General features: G+C 52.3%; 1 protein-coding gene across 1 annotated transcript in view; it reads left to right on the top strand.

Annotated features, from left to right (window-relative positions):
* ATP6V0A2 (ATPase H+ transporting V0 subunit a2) overlaps positions 1-15,887 on the top strand; it is a 140,000-nt gene that overhangs the window by 38,955 nt on the left and 85,158 nt on the right. The window contains exon 6 of the mRNA XM_075322668.1: positions 4,764-4,890. Coding sequence (XP_075178783.1) covers positions 4,764-4,890 — 127 coding nt within the window. The remainder of the gene's footprint in view (positions 1-4,763; positions 4,891-15,887) is intronic.

Here is a 15,887-nt window from a genome sequence, read left to right as displayed (position 1 = left end):
AACGGATAGGGTACCACCAACTGTCGGTCCCTGGGCCACGCCTCCGGTGAACCCTGCTGGACCGTGGCCCGGTACAGCCGTCCTTGGTCCCAGACCACTCGCTCCGGGTCCGAGTCCGAGGGAGGCTGTGCCGCCTGCTCCTTTAGAGCTTTCAGGCTGTCGTCAGCTTCTAACGCTGCCTGAAACCCCTGACCAGATGTGGCCAGAATCGACGAGACTGTCACATCTTCGGTCAGTACCCCGGGACCTGTGTCCTGGCCTCCACCTGACTCGGCTGCCACTTGGTCAGAAGGGGAAGAGCTATCGGACCTCCGGGAGGCCCCTTGGCTTCCAGCACTCCCACTGCGGGTGACAGCGGCCACAGCCGCTGCGACCGTGGGTCGTGCCTGCTCCTCCTCCGTTCCTGACCAAGTCGCCGGTTCAGGCAGACCTACCTGGCTTCCTGACACCCCGGTTGTGGGGGAACCCTGCACCGAGATCTTACCTGGGAGCACTTCCGCTCCTGGACCGGCCCCAATCTCACCTGCCTGTTCCCCCTCTGCAGCAACAGAACCCCGCTGTGAAATCTCTGGGGACCCCACATTTGCTGTGGTAGCCCCCACCCCACACACTGGTCCTCCCCCTGCAGCACCCTGCTCTCTGCTTATCCCTGCAGAGGGCAACAGATCCCAGCTCACAGGCTGGTTACTTGTAGAGGCATGGTCACACCTTTCTCTGACCCCCTCCCCTGTCACAGCTGCAGCTGAGTGTGTGTCTATGGTGTCTATGCAAGCAGAAATATCAGAGTTCACTCCCTCCTCCCTTACATCATTCATAGATAACACATTAACATTGTCCGGAGGCACGTCAGCACTGGCTGAAGGTTCAGCCTTTGGGGCGGGGCCAAACTGGGAGGTTATTTGCCCCAAATCTGTCCCAAGTAGCACGTTTGCAGGGATCCGATCAGTTACCCCCACCTCCCTCACCCCTCGCCCTGCGCCCCAGTCCACATAAATGTCAGCAACAGGCAGCGCCGGGTCAATGCCTCCAATCCCGGAGACAGCGAGGGTTTTTCCAGGGATCAAGTCTTGGGGGGACACCATCTCAGGCCGCACCAGAGTCACCTCCGAGGCGCTGTCTCGCAGTCCTATGGTCACAGACTGGCCGACGGTGACAGGTTGGAAGCTGTCCAGGGACCTACCACCACCCCCACCCACACAATACACCTTGGGCGGCCCTTGGGACGGGGACGGAGCCGGGGCCTTGGGACGCTGAGGGCACATGGCCTTGAAGTGTCCAGGTAGGTTGCACTGGGGGCACCGTCTTGGTTCCGCCACGGGCCTGGAGAGGGGAGTTGAGGGGGACACCCCCTGCAGTCTAGGGGCAGGTGGGGCAGTCGCAGAATTCATCTTACCCCCTCTCCAGGTGCTGCTGGTGGCCGCTCTCCTGGCCTCAGGGGCCCGGTTGTTGGTGTAGTCATCGGCAAGGGCAGCTGTAGCCGTGGACCCCTTTGGCTTCTGGTCTCGGATGAACTGGCGGAGATCCTCAGGGCAGTTCCACAAGAGTTGCTCCGTGATGAACAAGTCCAGGATCTCCGGTCCGGTGGAAAGCTGCAGGCCTTGGGTCCAGTGGTCGGCAGCTCGGGCAAGTGCCCGCCGGTGGTCAGCCCAGGAGTCCTTTGGTCCCTTCTGTAGGCTCCGGAACTTCTTGCGGTAGGACTCTGGAGTGAGGTTGTACTGTTGGATCAGGGCCCGCTTGATGGTGTCGTAGCCCTGATCTGCCTCAGCAGGCAAGTCCCCAAGGACATCTAGGGCCTTACCCCTTAAACGGGGGGTCAGGTATTTGGCCCACTGGTCCTTGTCCAGATGGTGCTGCAAGCAAGTCCGTTCAAAAGCAGTCAAGAAAGAGTCCAAGTCTCCATCCTTCTCCAGCACTGGGAAGTCCTCAACACGGACCTTTGGAAGTTTGGTGTCTTGAAGGTCACGTGTGGCTGATGAGGGCCGGAGCTGAGCTAGCTGCAGCTGGTAGTCACGCTCTGCCTGTCGCTCTCGCTCTCGCTCTTCACGCGCTGCTTGCCGCTCCGCAGCCTCACGCACTGCTTGCCGCTCCGCAGCCTCAGCATCACGCGCTGCCTGCCGCTCTGCCCTGTGCTCTGCCAGGAGTCCCTTGTAGCCCTCCTGGTCTCCAGCCTGGAGAAGGGCCATAGCCATTTGAAGAAGGCTATCCGAGCCTCCCAGGCTCGGTGGAATGGCACGTGGTGATCTGCGGCCCGCTGCGGAGCCTGGTGATTCACTGTCCATTGCAGAGCGGAGGGCTGGCATCTGGCTCGTTGAGGACCCTTGGGTGAGCTGCTCCTCCTCTTGTCCAGCAGTGCCCGGTTGTGCAATGTCCTCTGCGGAGCTGTTTTCTGGCGTCGAGCTCCTGGAGGACTCGTGGGCAACCTCCTCATTACTGCCCACAGCACCGTCCTCCCTCTCTTCGGCTCCTGCTTTAGCATTGGCCAGTTGCATAGCTCTGCTCCTGGTGCCATCAGCCATTCTTGCAGACTTTTGGTCACTGACACAGAACTGACACCTGATGCCTCCACACACCTTACAGTATCTGCACTCTGACACTCTAGTGTTGAGCTAGTCTGAAGACCCCAGCAGCCACAGCTGCTGCAGGCAGTCTTTAGTGTCTGGGAGTATGGGTCTCACACTCACACACACTATTATCTCGATCCCACCGCTTGCCCCCAATATGTCACAAACCACCGGGGGGGTCACTCAGAAATCCCCCGCGCTGGCTACCAGTACGTCACAATCGGGGGGTAACAAGTGGGGGTCACCCCTCCTTTATACCTCCCGACCGACAGACAGAGCACGTGACGCGCTCTCTAGCGCCCCTCTTATAGTCAGGCCAATTATGGAATTGCCCGACAATAAGCAAGGAGGCCGCTATACTACTTATGCCGATTATTGAAGGGTCCCCGGTGAGAGTAAGGTATATATTCCCCCGACCTCCGCGGGCGGAATATATAAAATCTCCCCGAATCTCACTGGCCTCCCCACAATAATCCTTGGCACAATTCGCTGCCACCAACCGATTTACGGTAACTATTAGCCGAACACACAGACGTGGGATTCAAGATCGAGATAACAGAACAGCCCAAGATTAATTATATAATTTAATCAGCCTAAAGCACACTAGAACTACAATATATACAATAGGGAATCTACAGAATATACATATGTCAGAGTACAGTTACAGATAAAGCATGGGTTACAAACAGGTATACAATTACATCAGTTACCTTGTGTGTCTGGCCACAGGGGGGCGCTGTAGACCAGGTTTCTAGGATTCTTCCCACAGATGTTTCCCAACCAGGCCCCCGAGCAGAAGAACACTGGAAAATGGCCGAAGTAGGGTTATCAACCTGGGCAGATCCAGGTCCCCTCCTACCTTAGTGACCTCACAGGGAAGCACTGCCACTCCCCCTGCATGGATCAGAATTATCCAGCAAAGGGGATATTGGCCATAACTTTGCCTGGGAGCGTCGTAGGCGGACGCCAATGCTCTCATTGTGACAGTTATGAATTTAGCTACAGAACGAGGGGACTCATGACCTGTCTACGAGTTCCCATATGGCTGATATCACGCCTGGGGTATTTCCCAAGCTCCCCCTTCCATAAAAAAAGGTGTGCCAGCATCGTCCGCCTGCGCAAACACCATTTTTATGGTTGCCATATTTATCGGAGATATGGCTTGCGAGATATGAACCATTTTTTACTGGAGTCGTTCTGTCTGGCTACTTCCAAGCCTTGCTAATGAGATACAACTCTTGTTACAGGGTGACGGCAGGGAGTCATCCTGGGTCCATTGTCCTCACATCATCTCATCTCCATATCAGAGGAGATGGCTGTTGGAGGTGTAAGTGGGATGTGACACCTTCACAGATGCTGGACATTTGAGAACAAGAAGGGAGGGGGGGCACTGCCAGGGAGTGATGAGAGCAATTATGACTTCTAGTCATAATTCCTCTTCATATCCCAGGATTTACCTCACAGTCAGTATTTTACATCAGTACTTGTAACCCAAAACCAGGAGTGGGTGAAAAACGCAGACGTGATACACATGATTTTTATATACTTTTCCTCTTTACCAAATACTGATGTTAAATTTGTTACCAAAATACGGCCGTGTGACCGTAGCTGTACCTTGTTCAATCAATGTTAACAGTTCATTGGTAATGCCAAGTTGTCAATGTATTAATTTCCTGGAGTAATAACAGAGCAGTGGAACAACACTGGGTATGTGCCACCAATCCCTGTTTGCAGCGTTTTGGATGCCGCGTGTTTTCCCTGCATCCAAAACACTGCGTCGTACAGCGCACACACAGTGAATGGGATTATGGCCACTATGCTTCTTTTTTCAGTGTAAACTGACATGCGGTGCAGCTTTACGAGCCACAGCATGTCAATTTATGCTGCGGAAACACAAGTGTACTGAGCGGGAGAACACAATGAAAGTCCGCTGCACGCAGAATCCTGATCGCGGGCACGAACGCTGCATTGTATTGTGAACACTTGCTTCTCCGCAAGGGAGAACACGCTGCGTCTAGAAGGCAGAATGTCCGGATTGTTGGCACATACCCGTATAATTTTTATTTTTTTTACTTTTTTTGTTATAAAATGTAAGGTGCAGCTGATTCTTGTATATTCGTATATTCTTATATATTCTTGTATATTCTCTACATTCTTAGTTACTCACCACAAACTGTGCATTAATCTACTTTCTCTCTGCAGCTTTATCTCCGGTTTGGTTCACTATGCAAACCTAGAATCGGTTGAGAAAATGCTTTGGAGGGTTTGTAAAGGCTACACCATCCTGACATATCGGGAGCTAGACGAGTATCTGAAAGACCCTGCAACAGTGAGTTGGTGTTTTGCTATATTTTTACATTTCTTTGTCGCTCCATTGGGAGACCCAGACAATTGGGTGTATAGCTACTGCCTCCGGAGGCCACACAAAGTATTACACTCAAAAGTGTAAGGCCCCTCCCCTTCTGGCTATACACCCCCAGTGGGATCACTGGCTCACCAGTTTTGTGCTTTGTGCGAAGGAGGTCAGACATCCACGCATAGCTCCACTGTTTAGTCAGCAGTAGCTGCTGACTATATCGGATGGAAGAAAAGAGGGCCCATACTAAAGGGCCCCCAGCATGCTCCCTTCTCACCCCACTCTTGTCGGGTGTTTGTTAAGGTTGAGGTACCCATTGCGGGTACGGAGGCTGGAGCCCACATGCTGTTTTCCTTCCCCATCCCCCTGAGGGCTCTGGTGAAGTGGGATCCTATCGGTCTCCAGGCACTGAGGCCGTGCTCCATCCACAGCTCCTGGGAATCTATGGACATGGAGCGGAGTATCCTCAGGGACATGGCCCTGCTACGTTAAGGTACTCTGTGTCCCTGTGGGGACCGCGCACGGACACACGGCAGCATTGCTGGGTGTGTTAGTGCGCCAGGGACGGCGGCGCTGCCCGCACTAGTGCCATCGCACACTACAGCTTGCTGGGTGTGTTTGTGTATTAGGGGACTACCGCGCTAACCGCCGTTGCCATTTTTATTTCGGGCGCGGCTGGGACTTGTAGTGCGCCGGGGACTTCCGCGCCGACCAAGGCTTCTATGCCGGCCGCGCTTATCACTCGAGTCCCCGGCTTGCGCGGCCTAGTCTCACTTCGTTTCCGCCCACAGACCTGCCAGTCAGGGTAGGGGCGTAACGCTGCACAGCACGGCAGCGCTGAGAGCTGAGAGCTGGAGTATGCTTTGCATACTCCACCCCTCTCACTGTGTGCACTGTGAAACCGGCAGCGCTGAGAGCTGGAGTATGCTTTGCATACTCCACCCCTCTCACTGTGTACACTGTGAAGCCGGATTCCCGCACTTTCTCAGGCACGCCCACGGCTTCTTCCTCTGCACAGGACGCCGGCAGCCATTCTTGTCAGTGTTTTCTGTAGCGACAGAAGAGACAAGTTTAGGAATCCCTGGCAGGGATTCGGATAGTCACACAACCGCTGTGACCAGGCGTTAAGCAGCACCTGTGGGGCTGACTCCACTAGTGCCGAAGTGCACATATACATATATGTTTATTCACTATGCATTGCACTGTTTAGCTGCATTTTTGTATATACCCTCCTTGATTGTGCGGAGGACATAACAGCATATTGTCTGTGTAAAACAGAGGTGCAGAAGCACATGTTTTCTATGCAGCCGGTACAGCATGTATGGCTATATGGCCGGCAGTGTACATACACCCCCATTGTATACTACGGAGTCTCTGCTAACCGTCCAGGACATGGGGACGGTGCCTGCAGTATTTACTGACAGATTTTCTGAGACTATGGCTATGATACTAGAAGCCTTGCAGTCCAGACAAGTCTCTCAAATCCATGGCCACTGTTCACATTATCCATGGTCCCCCTCAGTGGGAACAACTTTGAGCTCCGAGGGGTCATGTGCTTCCCAGAGTGACGGCTCTGACACGGACGACAGTCCCAGATAGTCTGAGAGGCTCACTATGAGCGGCCATCGACTTCATCACACTAGTCAGGGTCCCAGCAAGCGGACTCTCTGTGTGATGTGGCGGAGATAGCTGCTCAAGATCTAATCCTGAGACCGCTCTCAATCTGGATACACCTGATGGTGACGCCATAGTCAATAATCTCATAGCGTCCATCAATAGAATGTTAGTTATTTCTCCCCCAGCTCCTCCAGTGGAAGAGTCAGCTTCATAGCAGGAGAAATTCCATTCACGTATCCCAAGCGTAAATTAAATACTTTCCTTGACCACCCTGACTTTACACAGGCAGTCCAGGAACACCACGCTTATCCAGTTATGCGCTTCCCCAAACGGCTGAGGATACACGTTATCCCTACCCCCTGACGTGGGCAATGGCTGGACCCAGTGTCCCAAGGGGCATCCTCCAATCTCCAGCTTGCAGCTAGATCCATAGTTGCAGTGGAAGATGGGGCTGCACTTAAAGATGCCACTGACTGACAGAGGGATCTCTGGTCGAAATCCATCTATGAGGCTATCGGCGCGCTGTTAGCTCCAGCATTCGCAGCCGTAGAGGCACCCCAAGCTACTTCAGCTTGTCTTACACAGATGGACACGGTCACACGTACATCTGTTCCGCAAGTGTCATCCTTAACCGCTCAAATGTCTGCATTTGCGTCTTAGGCGATTAATGCTGTCCTGGACTCTACGACCCGTACGGCAGTGGCGTCCGCTCACTCCGTGGTTTTACGCAGGGCCTGGGTGTTAACTGAATGGAAGGCAGATTCTGCTTCCAAAAAAGGGCTTAACCAGTTTGCCTTGTTCTGCTGACCGACTGTTTAGTGTGCGTGAGATGTAATCATTAAACAGTTCAAGAGTAAGGATTCTTCCTTACCTCAGCCCAGACAAAACAAACCCCAACATACCAAGGGACAGTCGGGGTTTTCGGTTTTTTCAAGGCTCGGGCAGGTCCCAATTCTCCTCGTCCAAAGAGGACTCAAAAGGATCAGAGGAGCTCAGTTTCTTGGCGGGCTCAGTCACGCCCAAAAAAGACAGCCTGAAAACCCACTTCCAAGAGGTTTCCTCATGACTTGCGGCCTCCTCTCTCCGCATCCTCGGTCGGTAGCAGGCTCTCCCGCCTTGGCGATATTTCGCTGTCACAGGTCAAAGACCGTTGGGTGAGAGACATTCTGTCTCACGGGTACAGGATAGAGTTCAGTTCTCGTCCTCCAACTCAATTCTTCAGAACTTCTCCACCTCCCGACCGAGCTGACGCTCTTCTGCAGGCGGTGGGCACTCTAAAGGCACAACGAGTGGTGACCCCCGTTCCTCTTCAGGAACAAGGTCACGGTTTTTACTCCGAATTATTTGCGATGCCAAGAAAGGACGAGTATTTCCGTCCCGTTCTGGATCTAACACGGCTCAACCAGCTCGTGAACACCAGGCGGTTCCGGATGTAATCCCCCGCTCCGTCATCGCCTCAATGTTTCAAGGAAATTTCCTAACATCGATAGACGTCAAGGATGCTTATCCCCACGTGCCGATTGATCCAGAGCTCCAGCGTTTCTACGCTTTGTTATCAGACGCGAACACCTTCAGTTCGTAACCCTGCCTTCTGGCTGGCGATAGCCCCACGGGTCTTCGCTAAGGTCATGCCAGCAGTAGTACCAGTCCTGCAATCTCAAGGTCACTCTGTGATCCCGTGTTTGGGAGATCTACTTGTCAAGGCACCCTCTTAAGGAACATGCCAACACAGCCGAACGTTGCGCTGGAGACTCTCCAGAGTTTCGGGTGGATCATCAACTTTACAAAGTCAGATACGACCCCGGGCCAATCACTAACATATCTAGGCATGGAGTTTCATACTCTCTCAGCGATAGTGAAGCTTCCGCTAGACAAACAGCGTTCACTACAGACAAGGCTGCAATCTCTCCTTAGGATCAGTCGCACACATTGAGACGCCTCATGCACTTCTCACGTAAGATGGTAGCAATGGCGGCAGTCCCTTTCGCGCAGTTTCATCTGCGTCCACTACAATGGGACATTCCCCGCCAATGAGACGGGAAGTCGACGTCCATCGACAGAGACGTCTCCCCTTCTCAGGCGGCCAAAGAATCTCTACGGTGGTGGCTTCTTCCCACCTCATGGTCAGAAAAAAGGTCCTTCCTACCCCCATCCTGGGCGGTAGTTACGACAGGCACGAGTATCAGAGTGGGGAGCAGTTTTTTCTCCGCCACAGGGCTCAAGGTACGTGGATTCAGCAAGAGTCCACCCTTCAGCTCAATGTTCTGGAAATCAGAGCAGTGTATCTTGTCCTACAAGCCTTCCAGCAGTGGCTGAAAAGCAAGCACATCCGAATTCAGTCGGATATCTCCACAGCGGTGGCATACATCAACCACCACGGAAGAACACGCAGCCGGCAAGCCTTCCAGGAAGTCCGGCGGATTCTAACGTGGGTAGAAGACACGGCATCCACCATATCCGCAGTTCACATCCCAGGCGTGGTAAACTAGGAAGCAGACTTCCTCAGTCGCCAGGGTATGGACGCAGGGGACTGGTTTCTTCACCCGGACGGGTTTCAGGAGATCTGTCGCCGATGCGGGATGCCGGACGTCGACATAATGGCGTCACGGCACAACAACTTTGTTCCGGCTTCATAGCACAGTCTCACGATCATCGAGCTCTGGCGGCGGACGCCTCAGTTCAACATTGGTCGCAGATTGGCCGAGGAGGTCGGGGTTCCCGGATCTGTGGTACCTCACGGTAGGCCAACCGTGGCCACTACCAGACCGACCAGACTTGCTGTTTCAAGGGCCCTTTTTTCCATCTGAACTCTGCGGCCCTGAACATGACGGTGTAGCCATTGAGTCCTGGATCCTAGCGTCTTCAGGATTATCTCAGGAGTGGTTGTCACCATGACGCAGGCCAAGAAGCCAACGTCCGCCAAGATCTACCACAGATCGTGGAAGATATTCTTATCTTGGTGCTCTGCTCAAGGAGTTTCTCCCTGGCCATTTGCATCGCCTATTTTTCCTTCCTTCCTACAATCTTGGTTGGAAAATAGTTGGTCGCTCAGCTCCCTTAAAGGACAAGTCTCAGCGCTATCTGTATTTTTTCAGAAACGCCTAGCCGACTTCCGCAGGTATGCACGTTCCTGCAGGGAGTTTGTCTTCTCATCACTCCGTACAAGCGGCCATTAGAGCTCTGGAGTCTGAACAAGGTTCTAATGACTCTCTTGAAGCCGCCTTTCGAGCTTTTGAAAGTTGTTTCCCTTTCCGTATTTCACAGAAAGTGGCCTTTCTAGTAGCGGTCACGTCTCTTCAGAGAGTGTCCGAGCTAGCAGCGCTGTCATGCAAATCTCCATTCCTGGTCTTCACCAGGACAAGGGGGTTCGGCGTCCGATTCCGGACTTTCTCTCTAAGGTGGTATCCCACTTTCATCTCAATCAAGATATCACCTTACCTTCTTTGTGTCCTCATCCAGTCCATCAATTTGAAAAGGATTTGCATCTGTTGGATCTGGTGAGAGCACTCAGGATCTACATTCCCGCACGGCGCTCCTGTGCCGCCCGGATGCACTCTTTGTCCTTGTCGCTGGTCAGCGTAAGGGGTCGCAAGCTTCCAAATCCACCCTGACTCGGTGGATCAAGGAACCAATTCTTGAAACCTACCGTTCTGCTAGGCTCCCGGTTCCCTCAGGGCTGAATGCCCATTCTACCAGAGCCGTGGGTGAGTCCTGGGCATTACGGCACCAGGCTACGGCTCAGCAGGTGTGCCAGGCACCTACCTGGTCGAGTCTGCACACTTTTACCAAGCATTATCAGGTGCATACCTACGCTTCGGCAGACGCCAGCCTAGGTAGACAAGTCCTTCAGGCGGCGGTTGCCCACCTGTACGAAAGGGCTGTTTGACAGCCCTACCACGAGGTATTCTTTTACCCACCCAGGGACTGCTTTTGGACATCCCAATTGTCTGGGTCTCCCAATGGAGCGACAAAGAAGGGAATTTTGTATACTTACCGTAAATTCCTTTTCTTCTAGCTCCAATTGGGAGACCCAGCGCCCGCCCTGTTTTCTTAGGGTTTTTTTCGGTACACATGTTGTTCATGTGAATGGTTGCAGTTCTCCGATGTTTCTTCGGATTGAATTGGTCTTTAAACCAGTTATTGGCTTTCCTCCTTCTTGCTTTTGCACTAAACTGGTGAGCCAGTGATCCCACTGGGGGTGTATAGCCAGAAGGGGAGGGGCCTTACACTTTTGAGTGTAATACTTTGTGTGGCCTCCGGAGGCAGTAGCTATACACCCAATTGTCTGGGTCTCCCAATTGGAGCTAGAAGAAAAGGAATTTACGGTAAGTATACAAAATTCCCTTCTTTTTTTTTATAATTCTTTTTAAGGTTATTCAATTATCATTTTGTTTTTTCTAATTTTTTTTTAAAAAAGATATTTTCTAAATCACATCTTGGGATACAATTATCAGCACATATTGTTTTGGTGAACTGTATACATTTTAGATGGGATGTTTTCAAAAACTTAAAAAATAAATGTCTGTTTTATGCTTGCTAAGAGTAAAGGGTAACTGATTTTAAGAAGTTTTATATATTCTAAGCAGTGCAGTGTTTGACTGGTGTAGGTGCTGGTTCTGAGACCCCCACAGACCGGTGAAAACACTCTTCTGTGGTTTGCAGCTGGTGCACGAAGCTTATGCAGGAATTCACACCGGTGTTTTGCCATGCAGTTCATGTAATACCTGGAAAACCTTTTTTCTTCTTTTTTTTTTTTCTTCAAATTCAAAATTTTCTTCTTTTTGAAGCAAATAAAACAAGGTATATAGGAAATATACTGCAAATTGTACAAACAAAAATTTGAACCCAGGGAATATGATTAATATAATAAATATAAAAAGGCAATTCACAAATTGGAGTGCAGAACACAAGTTGGGCAAGCATCCCCTTAGATTAACCAATTAGTGTTGAAATTCCCAGATGTTACAGCCTTGTAAAGTGTTATCAGTTGCAGAAAAGAAGAGGAGAAGAAAAGGAAAGAGATCGGCAAGGGTTGGATGTTACCACACAATTATCCCTGTCAGGAAAATAGATGCTTCAGATGGAATTATGCTGGAAATGATACATACCAAACAAAAAGGAGCCAAGTTGGATTTAAGAGTCAATCTACAATTCTATGATAGTTTGGGGAGGTTAGGAAGGATTCCTAGTGGAAACAAGTGAATGCATATCTACTATAGTCCAAATGCGTCTGGGCCATCAGCTCTTCCATCCTTTAAGATTTGAACAGTTTCTAAGAACCACTCATCAATGGATCAAGAATCAGTTGTCTATCAGTGCCTTAGGATTACGGTTTTGGCTGAGGGAAGCAGATGATGTAACATTTTTTTTAATAGCAGAGTAATATCATATGGATCATAAATAAGTGGACTGCACAGGGTCCTTCAGGGTTTGAAACCCCTGTAGCCTCCATGGTGACCTGAAGGACCTTCTTTCAGAAAATCTCTAAAGATGGACAATACCACCAATCTAGAAACATTTTATAGAATGACAGTTACACTTTAACTAACACATACATATTTCTTAAAGGGAACTTGTCACCAGGTTTTTCCTTATGAACTGCGGACACCCCCAGTAAGCTCTTAAATACAGAATACTAAAACACTGTATATAAGAGAACAGGCCGCTCTGTATAAAGTAAAAAAAACACCTTTATAATACTCATCTAGGGGGTGGTCCAGTCCGATGTTTGTGGCTGCTCTCGGTCCGATGCCTCTTCCATTTTGTGTGATCGCCGTCCTCCTTCTTCTGAGGCCCGTGTGCATCACACGTTATACGTCATCCACACAGGCTGGCATTGCGATACTGCACAGGCGCTACTGCACAGGCGCACTTTGATCTGTCCTGTGGATGGCAGATCATACTATTGTAGTGCGCATGTGCCGGTGGTCTTTGACCTTTCCTCACGCCCGCACATTACAGTACTTTGATCTGCCCTCAGTAGGACAGATCAAAGTGCGCCTGCGCAGGACCGCAATGCCGGCCTGTGTGAATGACGTAGGACACACCATACACACGGTGCTTAAAAGAAGGACGACGGCGATCACAGCAGAGAGGAGGTACCAGACCCGCAACCACGACACCCATCAGACCGGATTGCCCCCTAGGTGAGTGTTTATAAAGGTGTTTTCTTTGTCGCTCCATTGGGAGACCCAGACAATTGGGTGTATAGCTTCTGCCTCTGGAGGCCACACAAAGTATTACACTTTTAAAAAAGTGTAACCCCTCCCCTCTGCCTATACACCCTCCCGTGGATCACGGGCTCCTCAGTTTTATGCTTTGTGTGGAAGGAGGCACACATCCACTCATGCATTCTCATACATAGTTATGACGGATGGAAGAAAAGAGGACCCCGATGGGGTCCCCGGCATGTTCCCTTCTCACCCCACTATGTCGGCGGTGTTGTTAAGGTTGAGGTACCCATTGCGGGTACAGAGGCTGGAGCCACATGCCGTCTCCTTCACCATCCCTTATGCGGCTCTGGGAGAAGTGGGATCCTAAGTGGTCATCCACGTGCTGGGACCGTGCTCCATCCCCAGCCCCTGTTGGAACCTGCCGGTCCGGAGCTTCTTCACCCCCAGGGACCAGGCCCTGCAACTTTCTCAATCCATTGCACAGTCTATGGACAAATGGTCATCTAAGCTCCTTGAGGCTTTGCAGTCCAGACCGGGCCCTTTACAGGCGCCGGCCCCTGTTAGTTTGTCTCCTCCAGGCCCCTCTCGGTCCGCGCCGCAGCGGGCTCCCAGGATAGCCTCTAGGTCCCAGGCGGAGGACTCCTGCCCGGATCGCAGCCCCAGGCCGGCTAAGCGGCCTCGCTGGGACTCTTCCCCGGCCTCCTCACGCTGCTCTGGATCCCAGCTTGATGACTCTCAGGAAGACGAGGCGGACGTGGGAACTCAGGGCTCTGACCCTGACTTCACCCTTAACCTTGATGCCCCTGAGGGGGACGCCTTGGTAAATGATCTTATCTCGTCCATCAACCAGGTGCTGGATCTCTCACCCCCAACTCCTCCTGCAGAGGAGCCGGCTTCTCAGCAGGAGAAACACCAATTTCGATTCCCCAAACGTACGCGCAATACGTTTTTTGATCACTCTAACTTCAGGGACGCTATCCAGAAGCCCAGAGCGGTCCCGGACAAGCGCTTTGCTAAACGGCACACTGACACGCGTTACCCCTTTTCACCTGAAGTCGTTAAGGGCTGGGCACACTCTCCCAAGGTGGATCCTCCAGTCTCTAGATTGGCTGCTAGGTCCGTTGTGTCTGTTGCCGATGGCGCATCCCTGAAGGATGCCACTGACAGACAGATAGAGCTCTTGGTGAAGTCTATTTATGAGGCCACGGGCGCGTCTTTCGCCCCGGCCTTTGCGGCCGTGTGGGTTCTCCAAGCAATCTCGGCATGTCTGACTGAGATTAATGCCGTCACGCGGAATTCTGCTCCGCAGGTTTCTTCCTTGACCTCTCAGGCATCAGCATTTTCGTCCTACGCCATGAACGCCGTCCTGGACTCCGCTAGCCGTACGGCTGTGGCATCTGCTAACTCCGTGGCAGTCCGCAGGGCCATGTGGCTGCGCGAATGGAAAGCAGACTCTGCTTCCAAAAGGTTCTTAACTGGTTTGCCTTTTTCTGGCGACCGTTTGTTTGGCGAACGGTTGGATGAGATTATTAAGGAATCCTCGGGAAAGGACTCCTCTTTACCCCAGTCCAAACCTAAGAGACCTCAGCAGAGAAAAATCCAATCGAGGTTTCGGTCCTTTCGTCCCTCCGCCAAGACCCAATCCTCGTCGTCCAACCGGCCGGAGAAAGGCCAGAGGAACTCCTATGCGTGGCGGTCCAAGTCACGCCCCCAAAAGGCCGCGGGAGGCACTGCCTCCAAGATGGCCTCCACATGACTCTCGGCCTCATCTAACCACATCCTCGGTCGGTGGCAGGCTCTCCCGCTTTGGCGACGCCTGGTGGCCACATGTTCAAGACCGATGGGTGAGAGACATTCTGTCTCATGGTTACAGGATAGAGTTCAACTCTCGTCCTGCGGCTCGTTTCTTCCGAACCTCCCCACCCCCCGCACAGGCCGACGCACTTTTTCAGGCAGTGGACGCTCTGAAGATGGAAGGAGTTGTGATTCCCGTTCCCCTTCAGGAACGTGGTCGCGGATTTTACTCCAACTTGTTCGTGGTGACAAAAAAGGACGGGTCATTCCGTCCCGTTCTGGACCTCAAGCTGCTCAACAGACATGTGAGAACCAGACGGTTCCGGATGGAATCTCTCCGCTCGGTCATCGCCTCGATGTCACAAGGAGACTTCCTAGCATCGATCGACATCAAAGATGCTTATCTCCATGTGCTGATCGCACCCGAACATCAACGTTTCCTGCGTTTCGCCATCGGGGACGAACACCTCCAGTTCGTGGCATTGCCTTTCGGCCAGGCGACAGCCCCACGGGTTTTCACCAAAGTCATGGCATCCGTCGTGGCGGTCCTGCACTCTCAGGGCCACTCGGTGATCCCTTACTGGGACGATCTCCTAGTCAGGGCCCCTTCTCTGGTGGCGTGTCAACAAAGTCTTACTGTCACTCTGGCGACTGTCCAGCAGTTCGGGTGGATCATCAATTTCCCGAAATCCAAGTTGACGCCGACCCAATCACTGACTTACCTCGGGATGGAATTTCATACCCAGCCAGCGTTAGTCATGCTGCCGCGGGACAAACAGCTTTCTCTGCAGGCGGGGGTGCAGTCACTTCTTCGGAGTCAGTCACACCCCTTAAGGCACCTCATGCACTTCCTGGGGAAGATGGTTGCAGCTATGGAGGCAGTGCCGTTCGCGCAATTCCATCTACGGCCACTCCAATGGGACATTCTTCGCAAATGGGACAAGAGTGCTGCTTCCCTCGACAAGAACATCTCTTTCCCTCGCAACCAAAACATCACTTCAGTGGTGGCTCCTACCCACATCTCTGGCCCGGGGAAAATCCTTCCTACCCCCAACCTGGGCCGTGGTCACCACGGACGCGAGCCTGTCAGGTTGGGGAGCGGTTTTTCTCCACCACAGGGCTCAAGGAACCTGGACTCCAATAGAATTGTCCCCTCAGATCAATATCCTGGAGATAAGGGCAGTATATCTAGCCCTATTGGCTTTCCATCGGTGGCTGGAGGGCATGCAGATCCGAATCCAGTCGGACAACGCCACTGCCGTCGCCTACATCAACCACCAAGGCGGCACTCGCAGTCGTCAAGCCTTCCAGGAAGTCCGGCGGATTCTGCAGTGGGTGGAAGACACAGACTCCACCATCTCCGCAGTTCACATCCCGGGCGTGGAA

The sequence above is a fragment of the Anomaloglossus baeobatrachus genome, chromosome 1, assembly GCF_048569485.1.
Source record: "Anomaloglossus baeobatrachus isolate aAnoBae1 chromosome 1, aAnoBae1.hap1, whole genome shotgun sequence".
Lineage (NCBI taxonomy): Eukaryota > Metazoa > Chordata > Amphibia > Anura > Aromobatidae > Anomaloglossus > Anomaloglossus baeobatrachus.
This window is presented reverse-complemented; position numbering and strand designations above follow the sequence as displayed.